At 39.2% G+C, this 15,006-nt stretch overlaps 3 protein-coding genes across 4 annotated transcripts; all 3 read left to right on the top strand.

The window, feature by feature from the left end:
* Positions 1–2,940: 2,940 nt before the first annotated feature.
* Positions 2,941–4,779, top strand: LOC113059418 (transmembrane protein 222-like). Its single transcript, XM_026227893.1, has 6 exons — positions 2,941–3,094; positions 3,214–3,298; positions 3,375–3,406; positions 3,495–3,591; positions 3,702–3,832; positions 4,326–4,779. Exons 1-6 carry the CDS (start codon positions 2,976–2,978, stop codon positions 4,411–4,413), a joined length of 552 nt encoding a protein of 183 aa, XP_026083678.1. The 5' UTR covers positions 2,941–2,975; the 3' UTR covers positions 4,414–4,779.
* Positions 4,780–5,569: 790 nt separating this feature from the next.
* Positions 5,570–8,989, top strand: LOC113059417 (trophoblast glycoprotein-like). The gene is made up of 2 exons (XM_026227892.1): positions 5,570–6,251; positions 7,126–8,989. The coding sequence occupies exons 1-2, from the start codon at positions 6,001–6,003 to the stop codon at positions 8,057–8,059; spliced, it is 1,185 nt and encodes a 394-aa protein (XP_026083677.1). The 5' UTR covers positions 5,570–6,000; the 3' UTR covers positions 8,060–8,989.
* Positions 8,990–9,701: 712 nt separating this feature from the next.
* Positions 9,702–14,840, top strand: LOC113059416 (keratinocyte differentiation factor 1). 2 transcript variants are annotated; one of them, XM_026227891.1, is made up of 4 exons: positions 9,702–9,991; positions 11,797–12,839; positions 12,933–13,007; positions 14,082–14,840. In XM_026227891.1, exons 2-4 carry the CDS (start codon positions 11,816–11,818, stop codon positions 14,132–14,134), a joined length of 1,152 nt encoding a protein of 383 aa, XP_026083676.1. In that variant the 5' UTR covers positions 9,702–9,991; positions 11,797–11,815; the 3' UTR covers positions 14,135–14,840. The 2 variants fall into 2 exon arrangements, with proteins under 2 accessions (XP_026083676.1, XP_026083675.1); XM_026227890.1 differs by having other exon boundaries at positions 9,704–9,991; positions 12,930–13,007.
* Positions 14,841–15,006: the final 166 nt, after the last annotated feature.

Raw genomic sequence — 15,006 nt, 5'->3', positions numbered from 1 at the left:
CCGTTAACTGTTAGATGTTCAAAATGTAACGTTAAATCAGACACAATTTAAAACCGACCAATAAATATAATACTATGATTAAAAGTTACAGATACCTGAAGCTGTTGTATCTTGGCGTTCGAGTGTGTTAGTGTTATTTTTAAATATTCATTTTAATTTTCAAATAAATTGATCTAGTAAAATACTACACGCCAACAAACCGCCTGCCTCCAAAAGATCTCATTTCATTGGCTGGATCGTACAGACGCTCATCGATAATAAATGATAATAAATGTGTACATTTCTGTCATGATGGTTATTTTCCATACACTTAATGTTGTTTCAAAGGTAATAAAGAGTTTGTTGTTATTATTATTAAGTCTCATAGGTTAAAGTTCATGGGTCTGTCACGTGATGAAGGATCGGACTCGAACCCGAAGACTCATGAGATGAACGAATCAATTCTCTTTCCGGCTCAGACTGCATTTAAATACAACGACTCGTTCTTCCCGAGTCACATTAAAGATTCGAACGAATCAAAATTAATGAATCGTTCAAGAACTACTCCCCACTAGGTGACTTTTTTTTCTTTTAGTTTTTTTGTTAAAGTTTTGTTAACTTTATAAACTCTGCCACTGGATTATGAAAATAACTTTCCTTTTTAATAATAATAATTAAAAAACTAAACACTGTTGTTCAGTATTTTGTGCAGATGTTCTTAAAATTAGAATCAAGTTTTCTGAGAAAATGAACAAAATTAAGTGAATTTATGTTAAGAAAGAACAAACGTCTGCAAACGGGCTTACAGAAATGAACCTAATTCAGAGGGAAAAGTGAGAAGTTTTTATTCCCCGTTAGCAGACACTTGTTCATGTTTAAGCATAAACTCAATTTTGTTCAATTTCTCAGAAAACAAGACTTCATAAGATCATTTTGCATCTGGATTTACGGATGTTACGATACTTGTTCTGAAAAACAAGTACAAGTACAACATGTTCATTATTTGCATCGCACGCAACATTTAATACCATGACTATAAGATTATTATATTATAAGACATTTATTTGTAAAAGAAGACTATAAGGCTCTTGCACGGCAGATGTGATTCTCGCTGCTGATTGGCTGCTCTGAATTTATGCAAATATCCTTCCTTGATGAAGTTGTAACGTTGACTTCCTCTGCACACAATTAGTCAAAGTCAGATTTTTTTGCCGAATAGTGTTTTTATTTCTCCGTGTTGTGCCACAAACAGAGTGTGTCCTCTAAAGGCCACCTGACCTACATAGTGTACACTAATGAGGAAAGTGTGTGCTCCTCTAGAAGAGATGGGAATAGCACACTACGCAGTTACAGACATTACCTTAAAGAGTGATTTTTACTCGATTTAGTCCATTAAACTTTTTTTTAATGCTGGTTCAGTGCAAGGTTATTATAGTTAAATAGAACTAAAACTATAAAAAATTAACTTGAAATAAAATAAACTTTATTTAAAATAAAATCTGTACTAAATGTACTAAAATTGACATAAAAATTTAAAACTATATAGACAAACTAAAAATCGACGTGTGTGTGTATAACAAAAATGACAAAAAATAAAAAAAACAAGCAACTAAATTACTAAACCTTCAAAAATGTAAATACAAATGAATAAAAGCTAAAATAAAAATGAAAGTGCACTGATTCAGTAATTCTGCATTACATCGTTTTAATGTTTGCATACTATTACACTCATATATTAGGCAGTGCATCCTCAGTATTATGTAGTAAGCTAGTATGCATGTAATGTAGTGTGTAGTGAGCGAATGGCCTTTGCTTTAAAGGAATAATCCAGAATCCCAGATCCCTCATATATCAGACGCAGCTGTGCTCCAGTTCTTCTTCAGGTAAAGAGTCATTAGTGTGTCGTCACACTGCAGTACAGTGCTTCAGCACAAGACACACCTGCTCTTACACTGCTGGGGTTAATGCATGGAGCCCTGCGCTTGTTTGACAGGGTCTTGGACATGAATGATGACGCCACGCTCTCTAAGGTCACTGAACGCTGGACTCCTAGATCCTAGGATAGCAAAGTCCACTAAAGGAGGAAGAACTCTGGAATACTGTTCCTGATAATGTTCGGGGTTCAGACACACTCTCTCGGTTTAAATCTAGATTAAATAATGTATCTCATAATATTGTATTGCAGTTATATCTGATCAAATGCACATTAACATTCTTTGTTTGGAAGAAACTTTCATTTTCTGTAAAAATATGATCTGTACTATGAAAAGCGTTTTACAAATAAATGTGATTTTAATTGAAGTTGAATTATGTAGATCGACTTGACCTTGATCATTATACTATTTGTTGTATACTTTTTTGACAGAAAGAATACTGTAATATAATATTATACGAGTGAATGTGATTTGGAATTTTGGAATAACTGATGTTTTAAATCTTTTTTTTTTATGTTCTGCTCACCAAGGCTGCATTTATCTGATCAAAAATACAGTAAAAAATGTGAAATATTATTATAATCTAAAATATCCTGTTGTCTATGAGATTATCTGTTCATCTGTAATTTATTTCTGTGATGTGCTGCTGAATTTTATTTTTCAGGATTCACAGATGACCAGAAAGCACTAAAGGACAGTTTTTATTTGAAATAGAAATTTGCTGTAACCTTGTAAATATTTTTACTGTCACTTTTGTTTAACTGAATGCGCACTAAAAAAATTATTTTCAGAACATCATATTTTTATTATTTCCGAAGATCATGTGATACTGAAGACTGGAGTAATGATGCTGAAAATACAGAAATAAATTACACTTTAACACAGATTCACTTAGAAAACAGCTGTTTTACATTAGAATAATATTTCACATTTTTTACAGCATTTTTGATCTAATAAATGCATCCTCAGTGAGCAGAAGAGACGTCCTGTATGTAATCCTATGCTAGAGTTCGGCGGCGCGTGCGTAGGCGGACGCGATGACGTCACCGCGCGCAGACTGTGATGGCGGACGTAACCGAGATAGACACCACGAAACACTTCCACGGCGGTTTCGAGAAAATCGACAAAGAGATGAGCCGTTTTCCGTTCTGCATCGTCTGGACTCCCATCCCGGTTCTGACGTGAGTCACTCGGTTCCGTCATTAAACACCTCGGAAGTACGCGAGTATTAAAGCTGAAATGAGTTCATTGGATTAAGAAAACATTGGGAAACTTCAGCTGCTGTTGTTGTTGTTTGAAGGTGGCTCCTGCCCTTCATTGGTCACATGGGCATCTGCACTTCCGCCGGCGTGATCAGAGACTTCGCAGGACCTTATTTCGTATCAGTGAGTTTAAACCTGAGGATTAAAAATAGTGTTTCTACACTGATGCACTGACCTCTTCCATCTCTGTTTCCAACAGGAGGACAACATGGCGTTTGGAAAACCAACCAAGTGAGGTTAAAACTAGTGAATGTGGTTATTAATTCTGAACATATGAGACTGAAATAGTGTGTGACTGATTCAACGCTTGTTGTTGCAGGTTCTGGAAGCTGGATGGGAATAAAGTGTACGGCGACGGAGCAAACGCCTGGGATCTGGCCGTAAACCAGGCGTCCGAGGAGTACAAGACCAGGATGGTGGGGCTGTTGAAAATCTCTGTTGAATTTAGGGCTGTCAAAATTAACACAACATTAAGCGTTCTTGCAAATTCTCATTTGACACTTTTGCGGTTGTGTTGTGTTTGCAGCACAATCTGTGTTGTGATAACTGTCACTCTCATGTGGCCATGGCTCTGAACCTCATGCACTATGATAACAGCTCCTCCTGGAACATGCTCAACCTCTGCTTACTGTCCTTCATCCACAGCAAACACGTCAGGTGAGGTCAGGACTGAATGTCAGAATGAATCTAAATCTGTTTTTGAATGCATGTTATCGATTCATCCATGCATTTTTTTTTATGCATGTTTTCTTGTAATGTTTAATCAAAACATCATACCTGGATCTTCTCTCTAGTGTCATATTACAGGATTTCTCCAGTCGTTTAGTGCTCTTAAACTTACACTGCATTCACGCTTATTGTTTGCATGCTCATACTTCAACATTGCAATGCTCGAATATGCATAAAAAAACACATTGCACATGCAAGTGTTTATAAATAAATGCAATGAATTATACAAAATGAAGTATTTCTGCAAGGTTTTTTGAAGACCTTTTTAATTAATGCAATAAAATTAAAGGAACACGGTCTTGTATTAGCAACGTTTTAAAGTTTGAAAATACAATGCTCAACAGATCTCATCATGACAGGCTAATAAAAGGCTAATGTTTGTATCTGCACGGCTCATTCGAAGCTCTCTGTTCCTCGACAGCTTCGTGGGGTTCCTGAAAACTTGGCTGCCTTTCCTGACGCTCTGTGGGGTCATAGTCACCATCGCCCTTGCCATCCACCTGCGATGACTGAGAGATGCTGTTTACTAATGAACATGAACTGAAATCAGGTGTCTCCATACATCTGGTGACACGAGACACACAGACTATCAGTGCCATGGTGAATAAGTGAATTACAGGGACTTTTTCCAGCACTGCATTTGATATATTTGTAATATAATCATGTCACATATGTGGATGGGGCTAAACGATTCTCCATCATTTTTCCTAGAACTACTTGCATTGAAGTCAGTTTTCATCAGTTATTTTTAATGTTCCAGCAAGAGTATATTGTTTTACATTAATGAGAGACTGTAAATTTGCTTAATTTCAGGTTCATTCCATAAGATTTTTTATGTTTACATTTATATGTACAAATAAAAAGTGTATTCATAATGTTTGTCCTTATTTTATTTGTCTTAGATATCACAATATAATAATGTAAGGAAAGAGAGCACAAACACAAGTTTCTGTTGTTTGAAATGCTAAAACAGACCGAGCGTTCTTAGTAAAGTGGCAATAGTGAAGAAAGAAGCCTGTTTCTTCCATGGGATTAAAAAAAAAAAGTATATAGTGACTGTCACAATTCTGACTTTACGTCCTGCAGTTCTGTTTTTGTTTCTGCCACATAATTAAAAATAAAAAGGTAATTGCAACCTTTTATCTTAGAATTCGGACTATTTCTTGCAATTCTGGGGAAAAAAAATTTTTTTTAATTGTGAGCTATAAACTTTTGCAAGCCATTTCGAAAATCTTAGTTTATATCTCGCAGTTTAGATACTTTTTTCCCTCAGAATTCTAATTTTACACTCGCAATTCTGTTTTTTTTTTCTGACAAGGAATTAAAACTAAAAAGGTAATTGCAACGTTTTATCTCAGAATTCTGACTATTGCAATTTTGAAAAAAAAAAGTTACATCACAAACAATTCTGACTTTTTTTCTAGCAATCCAGTTAACATCTCTCAATTCTCACTTTTACTCAGAATTCTGACTTTTTAACATTAGAACATTAAAACATTCTTTTTTTTCTGCCATGGATTTAAAATTTTAAAAAGCTAAATGTGACTTAACTCACAACGCTTGACTTTTTCTTGCAAATTACACTTTATGTGAGAAAATTATTATTATTTGTTAATACCTTGGTAGAAACAAGCTTAAACTTTTCGTCCTGATGTTTTAAATCTCAGTGATTGAATTAAATGTGTTTTGTTCCTTTTCAGTGGATTTATAAAGTGAGTTCTCAAGTTCACACAGGTGTAGAGAATCACATTAACTATCAACATCATCCACTAACCGCAAACAAACAATACTGCAACACACTTCTTTCCATCAAATGTTTTGACTGAAGTGTTTGTACATCTTTCTTAACTGTTTGGGAATTTAATGCATGGCAAAGGTCAGATGAGTGATGCGGTTAACATCTTTACAAAGCAAAAGCTGCTCTATAAATGTTGCTCGTGGCCAGAGAACACACACACTGACCCCAGGTCTGAGCTCCACCCACCTGGCTTCTGCATCTGAGATCAGGATCTCTATCTAGATGAATGTGTTGCTGAGGATCTCTTCAGCATGTGCACTTACAGCAGACGCTCCGGACCGTGAGCGCGAGCGCTTGGATGATGTCGCTGACGCTGGTCTGCGCGATGTTGTGCGTATCCGCGTGCGTCGCGTCGTGTCCGCTGCGCTGCGAGTGTTCTGAAGCTCAGCGCACGGTGCGTTGCGCGTCTGCCGCGCTCCTCCAGGTCCCCGACGCGATCCCGAGCGACGCGATCATCCTGATCATCACCGGAAACGCGATTCACAGACTCGACCACGGCGCGTTCAGCGGAATGCAGAACGTCACACACCTGAACCTGAGCAACAACGGGTGAGAACGATACTGTTAATCAACAAAACTATCATCTGCTCTCTGTCTGTCTATAGCAATAATAAGTAAGAAAATATATGGTTAATAAGCAATATCTATGATATATCCATCCGTCTATCTCTCCCTCTGTCCATGTATCTGTTTTATATAGTGCTTTATACAATACAGATTGTGTCAAATTAGTTTTACAGTGTCAAACATGAAAATAGTGAGTCAATAATGCAAGAGGACAATAGAAAACAGTATTTTTTCCAGTTAAAGTCCGTTGATTGATGATTCAGTGATTCATCATCCAGGTCAGCCCTCTTCAATAGTGTCTGTGCAATCAGTCAAGCGTTCCCAACTAAACAAGACAAAGAAACCAAAGCTCCATCAGTGACAGAAATGGAGAAAGCAACCAGGCTCAGTTGGGGGGACGGTTCTCCTCTGGCCAGACGAAACCAGCATGATCTGGTTTAATTCCAGCAGGTGCAGAGGTCTTGTCTGGTTTCGTGGTCTTGTGCAGATGGTTGACAACGTGATGAGATCTCAGCTGACATTCAGGGCTGTAGAGGTCGTTGCTTGGGGAACATGTATAGTGTGAAACGCAATGGTCCTAGTACTGAGCCTTGTGGTACACCATACTGCACTTGTGATCGATATGTTGAATTGATGACAGTGAGATAAGTAAGATTTGAATCATGACAATGCAGTTCCACTAATGCCAACATAATATTCTAGTCTATTTAAAAGAATCTATCTATCCCCATTCATCCATCCATTTTTCTGTCTGTATTTATACTCTTCCGACAGTAATATATATTTATTGATGTGCTCTGGCTGATTGGTGTATTTCACTATTTAAAATCCTCAAACGTTCTTTCTGTTCTGCCAGCATTATGGAGATCGGCTCGCACACGTTCTCCTCTCTGCTCACGCTGCGTTCTCTAATCCTGAACAACAACCCGCTGGTTCTGATCCACCCCGAGGCGTTCTCGGTGCCCGGCAGTCCTCTTCAGGAGCTCAGCCTGCGCTCGTCTCTCTACAACTACACGTCTCTGATGGACCTCATCACCGCCCTGCGCTGGGGAGAGCTTACAAACCTGCTACGCCTCGATCTGTCGGGAAACCACCTCGTCCTCTTACCCCCGGGGATGTTCGCTCCTCTTCCGAACCTGCGGCATCTGCATCTGCGCAACAACTCTCTGGTGGCCGTCTACAACGGCACCTTCTCTGGCGTCGGGGAACTTCTAGAGCTGGACTTGACTGGAAACGCCTTTAGGACGATCAGCGACGAGGGTCTACGCGAGCTGGAGCGATTCATAGGGGTGCGTCTGATGTTGGGACAGAATCCTTACGTGTGCACATGTGAAGCGAAAGAGATGGCTAACTGGCTAAACAGTTCAAAGGTCAAGGTGGGCGATGCGGACAGGCTGTATTGCAAGTCCCCTGCTGCTCTGCATGACGTGTCTTTGCGGGGTCTTAGCGCGCAGGTGTTGGGGTGTTACGGTAAAGTGCACGAAGAGATTACCGACTTGTCCCTACAAACTTCCTACGTGTTTCTTGGATTAGTGCTGGGATTCGTAGGCATGGTCTTTATCTTAGTTGTCTACCTCAACCGAAAGGGTATCAAGAAATGGATCGCAGAAATATATGAAGCCTGTCAAAATGTGCTGGAAGGGTATCATCACCGTTTGGAGATGGACTCTGACCCACGACTGGGGCCTGATTCACACGGTCACCAGGGTCGGCCTCGAGTGGACCAGCGTTCGGCGCACATCTCTACTGACGCCCAAATCACACAGATCCCATCCGATGTAACACTATAACTGCACAAGGAACTCATTTCTATAGAAATGTTTGTAGATACAGTATTATGTCCTGATATTTCAGTTTTTAGCGAAGTGGTGTGCTAGACATTTTCTAAATGGACCAAACCAAGGTAAATTATTAGTTGATTGGCAGATACCATTAATTAGAGAGATGTCTGTCTGACTGGTAACTGATGCAATGCCAATAAATGCATGATATAAGCTAATACAATATACAATTTAATTAGAAAACAAACACTAATGCAAGAAGAGTCAACATAAAAACGAATAAAGGTTGAATTTGTGAATGTGTTGTATTACTGTAGTTTAAACAGACATAGACTCTTAAAAAAAAATTGAGATTCTTTATTGGTTTCAAAGGTTCAGTGTCTTGTTGTCTTGCCAAATTTTCTAAAAGTTTCAAGGGAGCACAAAGACGCACTGAATGACTTCTCGTGTAGATCTAATCCTATTTGACTGAACTACGGTCTCCATTATATTTCATAACCTATTCACCAGATTGACAAGCTCCTCTCCATCACATTATTTGGTGCGGCCCACAGCATTTGCTGCTACGGATTGTGTCCTCGATATTTCGCCACGGTTGAGGAAAGGAGGGAAATGAAGGGGTGTATTGGGGGGAAGTGGGACACAGTGAAGGATTTTGGGTGTAATGTTCCCTGTGAGCACATAGCGGATCTCTCTGTGTGCTTTATAGGGCTTGGAACTAATGACTGCAATTGATCAAGACCAAGACAGCCCATATTAATCTGTGTCTCTGCTTTTGGCAAAGCAGTATATTACAGCATGTTTGAAAATGTGTGTGTGTGCATATACAGTAATAACATTTAAATATAGTCTACTAAAGGAAATCTAAAATGCATGTTTCTACATGAAGCAGTGTGAGTTTAAGAGAATGCTTTTCAGAAATCTACATAAAATGTTATATTTGGGGCTCATACTTCCTTTTTTCCATTACATTTCATTTGATATGGATTTTTTTCCCCTCTAGAATATAAATGCTTTACAACTGAGCAAGTAGAAACATTTATATTTAAAATTTATATTACTTTTTTTTTAAAAGATTGATATTACTTTTCAGACATGAGAATCACAATTGTAATTAACCCCCCTGATATTGTTTCTCAGGTTTCAATTATTGTAGAAATCCTGTTTTTTTTTTTCACATTACATTTAACTCAGGATTTTTTAAACAATGAATATGTATTTATTCTAATGTGCTTTTATTCTTCACACAGCATCCATATTTATCTATTTAAAACGACTAATACTTATGTATATATATATATATATATATATATATATATATATATATATATATATATATATATATATATATATATATATATACACACACACACACACACACACAGAGAGAGAGATAAGAATCACTGACGTTGGATCAAGAGAACCTTTTAGAATTGTGAACCTGTTAAAATGTTTTTGAGATTGGTGCATGACCAATACCCCATATTTTGTTTGTAGTCATAAACAGGAATAACACTTTTTCCCAAAACACTGGCAATATTATATTCATTTTTTATGTGGTTTATGGAAAAGGTAAAGTAAACAAACAAAAGGTATTTAGGAGGTTTAAGCAACACATCCGTTTCAAGGGTGTGACGTCACTGCTTACCTGCAAGTGGGCGTTGGATTTACCTGTAGCCGCAGGTAAAATACGGCACGGCGGGGCGAAGGAGCGAATCTCACCGATCAAAGCTTCAGTGTGAGCCGGATCTGAAAGCGCGTGTCGCGCGACGAAATCGAAACGTTTGACCCGTTTCCAGTAAGTCAATCAAAACAAAGATCGATGAAGTGGAGGTTATAACGCATCAAAGGGAAAATACTTCACACTCGGGCTACTTCCGCGATCTTGAGGAGCTAGAAGTTGCTCTCCAAACACCTGAAGATTTGATCCGAGCCTATGCGGTAAGTGACACCTTGACAAACCATCCTCTCTGGACTCGAGTCACTAGAATCCTCAATCAATGGATCGGATGCGTGCTCATTTATCCGCTTGCATTGAGTCTAAAGGGACTTTCCAAAGAATTGTAGCCATAAATAATTATGTTCTGGTACAGCCATAGAGACGAGTACAGCTAGAGGCTGTTAAAACAGACTAATGAAGCATCTGATATTGTTTGGACAGATAAACTGCATTTTGCCAATACATATGTTCCATCTGCTAAATGGTGGGAATAAAGTTTATTGGGGTGGCCAGAGCGCACTTTACAGGCCTGACTAAACTGTAGACTGATAATGAACAGAAAACAATAACCAGTCCTTACGGATGTATTCTGAGTACTTCGTTCTCATCCACTTGATGCACAAGAATGTCCTCAAACTATCTGTTGGGTGATGACAAATGACAATACTTATCTATATCAGGCATTCACAGTACGGATGTCATGTCGCTTTCTAAGAATTTGTGACCGATTTCATCGAAAACGAAGAACGCAATCCTTTAGTCAAACACTGACTAGATGAAAGCCGAAGTCAGAAGGGAGTGTATTTAAAAACACATGTAATGAACTGTAAAGATGACACATGTAATGATGAACTTTTAGCCTTTAGCTAAAATTGAGTGTTTACTATATTGTCCTTTTGCATTGAGACACTGTTTTCCAATTTTGAGGTTGCTTTGACACAATCTGTATTCTTCAAAGCGCTATATAAATAAAGGCGACTTGTAGAAATTAATAACAAGATGATTGAGTAATTCCTGCCCACCAAAGAAAACCATCTTTACTGAATTGAAACATGCCACACTCTTAAAAATAATGGTTATTCATTGGCATATCTGGTTCCACGACGAACCTTTAACATCCATGTAATCCTTCCAAAGCACAAAAGGCTCTTTAAAGTAGAAAAAGGTTCTCTGGAGAACACAAATGGTCTCTTTTATGGTATACCTGAGAAAACCCACTTTTTGAACCTTTATTTTTAGGAGTGTAACCAGAGCTACAGAAGATTCAGCTTATCATTTTTAATGTGTAATATTACGATCCGGATATGGTTGTGCTGATATAAAGTGTGGTGTCCCATACTCTGAATTAGTACTCGAACCCACAACCTTTGGGTTACCACTCTCTCACCATTATAGGCCACGACTGTTTAACAGTCCATTTCATTATTTGATTTCACCATAATCATTGCACGGTTATGTTTTTTTTTGTCGTTGTTATTTCTCCAGGCTTGAGGAAGTCATTGTGCAATATCTCAGAAATCTGAGGCCTGTTTAACTCTTTGACTCTTATGTATATTCACTAAACGTTAGTCATTTTTCTTAGCAGTCATTGTTTATAATGAACCTTTTGGCATTTTTTTAAAATCTGTAACAAGGCCTGTTTCACACATCATCAGAGTTATCGAAACACCATGCATATGTATTTACATATGTCATAAATTATAAAATGATTAGGAGAATTGCCAGATTTACTGAAGTATTAAGTGCTGTTTGTCTGTTTCTGCGCATTTAACTTGGATCAAACCTGACAGGCGTCTTTTAATTGTCATTTTATGTTACTCCATAAAAGCCTAAATTGCAAATAATGCATTACAATGTTCTGCAAAAACAGGCTCAGCACAATTGCTCTGCTTTATGTGTGCAGTGTGAACTTGAATGTTAATACTGGCTCTGTTTATGTTAGTTGCGTAAAATGTGACAATGCTTCAATTTGTGAGCTATTTTAGTTCTTTAAATCTGCATTATCATCCGTCCCATGTTCCTGCAGGTCGTGTATGTGGTGAGTTATGCCTGGCAACAGCACAGGATCACATCACAAGACGCGTCCTCATGGCTCAAGCCGCTCTAGAGCCGATGGCTACAGGCAAAGCCGGACCTACTCCAGGGACAGCAGCACCAGTCAGGAGACCTGCAAGGAGAACTACAGCGAGCAACCTTGTAGCACAGACTCGCAGTTCCCTTGTAAAACCCATCCTCACTACGCCAATGGACGAGGCTCAGAATCCCTGGGCTTTATCCCAGGCTCCGCTGACTCTCCTCAAGGTACGCAAGCCTGCGGCTCATGCGCTTCTCTAGGCTGGAGTGGTTGCAAAGCTGTGGTGTGCTGCATTCTCACCTGTGGGCTTTATGGGTCTCGCAAACCTTGCTTGCCGCCCAACGAGAGCTCCACTGACAACCCTTTAAAAGCTGAGCCAGAACCAAAGAAGAGCAATGGATTGGCTCTGTCTAATCCCACGTGCGGCGTAAGCCTCGAAGCGAGCAAATCAAAGCCGTTGCGAAGCTCTGAAAGCTTCAGGTACGGCGACGTTTATTTTGCTGGAAAGAAAGTGGAGTACCCTGTCAACTCAGACGCGCCTCCACGACGGACCCGAACGACTGGAAAGGGCGACAACAGCCAGCGTCCCAGCAGCACCACCAGTATCTACTCAAGGGAGGACTTGGATCTAGACGACCTGGATGACGGTGGCACTGACATCGACTCGCTAATCACTAAAAAGCTTCTGGAACTTTATAAAATGCACCAGATTGAGCAGCTGGCCAAATGCACGTCCGAAGTGTCCTTCTCCCGGAAAACCATCGAGATCAGCGATCTGATCAACAGCATCGCTCAGGACTACAACTTGGAGGAGCAGGAAGCCGAGTGTCGGCTGGTTCACGGCGTCATACGCATCAGCACCCGCAACAAGTCCTCGAAGGGTTACAGAAGCAAAGACTATAAATCGCACGATGCAATACAGAATACTTATGTGAGGAGGGATGGCACGCTGCCGGACAGTGGGAACGAGACCATGACCTTCACCTTTAGTGATGGTGAGTGCTGTGGATAAGAGTATCAGTAGGGCACGATGACGTTTCAATGTTTTTTTGTTTTTTTTTTACGCTATTTCTCTTTCCCTCAAGGAGAACCCGAGGTGCTAGTGTCAGAACTGACACCGTCAGATGAGCTCGCCCGAAAGATGAGAGGCCACAGCGGGAAAAGTAAGTGTCTTGCTTATTGCTTCTTATACTTTCTGGATGGCCTGATGGGAAAATATTATTTTACTGGCAGTCCATGGTGCAGTGTTAACCCTAACCATGGTGGAATTGCAGCCTGAGGATGGCGTATTCTTTTCTCGATGCTCTTTTATAATGATTCTGTTCCCAAATGTTTTCTTTACTTTTGAATTTGGAATCCCTTCCTTTGATCTACGCCCCCCCAAATAATTAAGTCCTTTCCATAAACTGTAGTCGCAGCTTCTGACAGTGAACACTGAAGCTTCTCATCTCACTTTACAAACGTTCTTGAGGGGCTTTGGCTCGACTCCAAGCAGTTTATCCACAATTCCACTATATCAGATCACATCTACCCTTCCTCACATAATAGTGGTGCTCTTATTATGTAGCCTAACTTGTCTGAAGTTCTCGCTTTTCTGGCACTGTGGGATCCTTCTATGCTAGAGACGTGTGTAAATGTAGGGTGTTGCTTTACAAATCTATACTGAAGAAAGTTTTTGCCTAAAATTGTAGTTCAGTGCTGTTGATGGCTTGGCGAATATTTGCAGGCGAAAAAAGCGGGACCAAATGTGACAAAATACTATGAATGGGATATCGTAATAATAACGATGAAATAAAAATCCAACGTAAACATGTCAACCCTGAATCATCTTATATTGAAATTAAGTTTTATACAAAACTAGCTGAGTAAATATTCTTCGGAGTAAACTCTGTTTTGTGGCTGTTGGAAAGTATTTGACTACATGAGCATCAAATCAATTCTCTTAGTCTCTGGAAGTGGTTAAAAGTGGACGAGCTTAAAACTTTGGGAACTGTAGCATAGTCCCACTTATGATTGGCCAGCGGTCACTGCCAAATTAAGAGTCTTGCCATTGGTCAGCACTGCGACTATGAAAAAATACACATAGGGAATGTTCTTTGCCAGGTCCATTGCCTATTCAATTTCACTAACTATACATGACTGTTCCTTTATTTACAATATTTGTTAAATGCAGAGTTGCAAGAGGTTTGAAGTCCATGTATAAATTGCTAAAATCCGCATGTTCTTTCCCTTCACAGATTACTACTCGAGCTCGGCCACAGACTCATCAGGGGCTCCACTTTTACGCTAACACTCCAGCTGTTCCCTCTCAATTATTACTGCCTATCTAGTGTTCTTCTCTGTCAATGTGTTCCTCTCATATTTCAGTGAAAGCATTTATTATGCTATGGACAGATTTTATTTGACAGAATGCCCAAAGACTTTTGTCATGAGTGTAATGTTAAACAAAGGAGCCTGTTGCAAAAAAACCAATGGTTTCCTACTGCCCTCGTAAGAAGCCATGTGAACAGTTACATTATGATGGAAATGTTTCCTGACCAAGCCATTGGCATCAGAGGGCGTCTAAGTATTGCTTCTAATTATACTTTTAGAGACAAGAGACACTGCTGTCATCCTAAATGGTGATGTATCTAGTAAACATGCATGTATTCAGCAGTGATTAATAACAACAACAAGACTTAAACTAGTTGTCACTGAACTATGTTTAAACCATTTAATGTTGTTTTGGGACTGTTTGCACTCAGCCACCTCTGTATGGTGCAACGTCAGTTTTGAAATACATTGTATATATATTTTTATTTTATTTTTTGCAATTTTTTTGTATTGAAATAAAAAGGGAGTTTCCTCTCATTTTCTATTTTTATTGATTACTGTATGAATTTAAACTGTATGCACCATTTTGTCATCACACCGGCTGTTTTGTTTCAGAAAACGATTGTAGTACTGTATCGCATAGAACATATTTACACTCATACGTGTTTACCACAGAAAATTTCTCTTTACCGCGTAGCATTTTTCTCTGAAAACTGCATTGGTGTCCGCCTCCTCCCTCGGCTTCCCTCAGGTCACTGTGCTATGAACTTGTTTGGCTGGTTTGACAATAGAAAGGAAATAAAATCCTAGTGTTTGTTGGAGTTGTACATTTCGGAGGAGGGACAAACT

Source organism: Carassius auratus, chromosome 41 (assembly GCF_003368295.1).
Source record: "Carassius auratus strain Wakin chromosome 41, ASM336829v1, whole genome shotgun sequence".
In the NCBI taxonomy this organism is placed as follows: Eukaryota; Metazoa; Chordata; class Actinopteri; order Cypriniformes; family Cyprinidae; genus Carassius; species Carassius auratus.
The sequence above is the reverse complement of the archived record's forward strand: the minus strand, read 5'-3'. Positions and strand labels throughout refer to the sequence as shown.

What these genes read in the sequence shown, in the direction of transcription:
- LOC113059416 (XM_026227890.1), top strand. Translation starts at nt 11,816, where the DNA reads ATGCCTGGCAACAGCACAGGATCACATCACAAGACGCGTCCTCATGGC. An exon ending in GACCTTCACCTTTAGTGATG is followed by an intron (nt 12,840 to 12,929) that starts GTGAGTGCTGTG and finishes CTTTCCCTCAAG; the next exon opens with GAGAACCCGAGGTGCTAGTG. An exon ending in GAGAGGCCACAGCGGGAAAA is followed by an intron (nt 13,008 to 14,081) that starts GTAAGTGTCTTG and finishes TTCCCTTCACAG; the next exon opens with ATTACTACTCGAGCTCGGCC.
- LOC113059417 (XM_026227892.1), top strand. Translation starts at nt 6,001, where the DNA reads ATGATGTCGCTGACGCTGGTCTGCGCGATGTTGTGCGTATCCGCGTGC. An exon ending in CTGAACCTGAGCAACAACGG is followed by an intron (nt 6,252 to 7,125) that starts GTGAGAACGATA and finishes CTGTTCTGCCAG; the next exon opens with CATTATGGAGATCGGCTCGC.
- LOC113059418 (XM_026227893.1), top strand. Translation starts at nt 2,976, where the DNA reads ATGGCGGACGTAACCGAGATAGACACCACGAAACACTTCCACGGCGGT. An exon ending in AGGAGTACAAGACCAGGATG is followed by an intron (nt 3,592 to 3,701) that starts GTGGGGCTGTTG and finishes TTGTGTTTGCAG; the next exon opens with CACAATCTGTGTTGTGATAA. An exon ending in ATCCACAGCAAACACGTCAG is followed by an intron (nt 3,833 to 4,325) that starts GTGAGGTCAGGA and finishes GTTCCTCGACAG; the next exon opens with CTTCGTGGGGTTCCTGAAAA.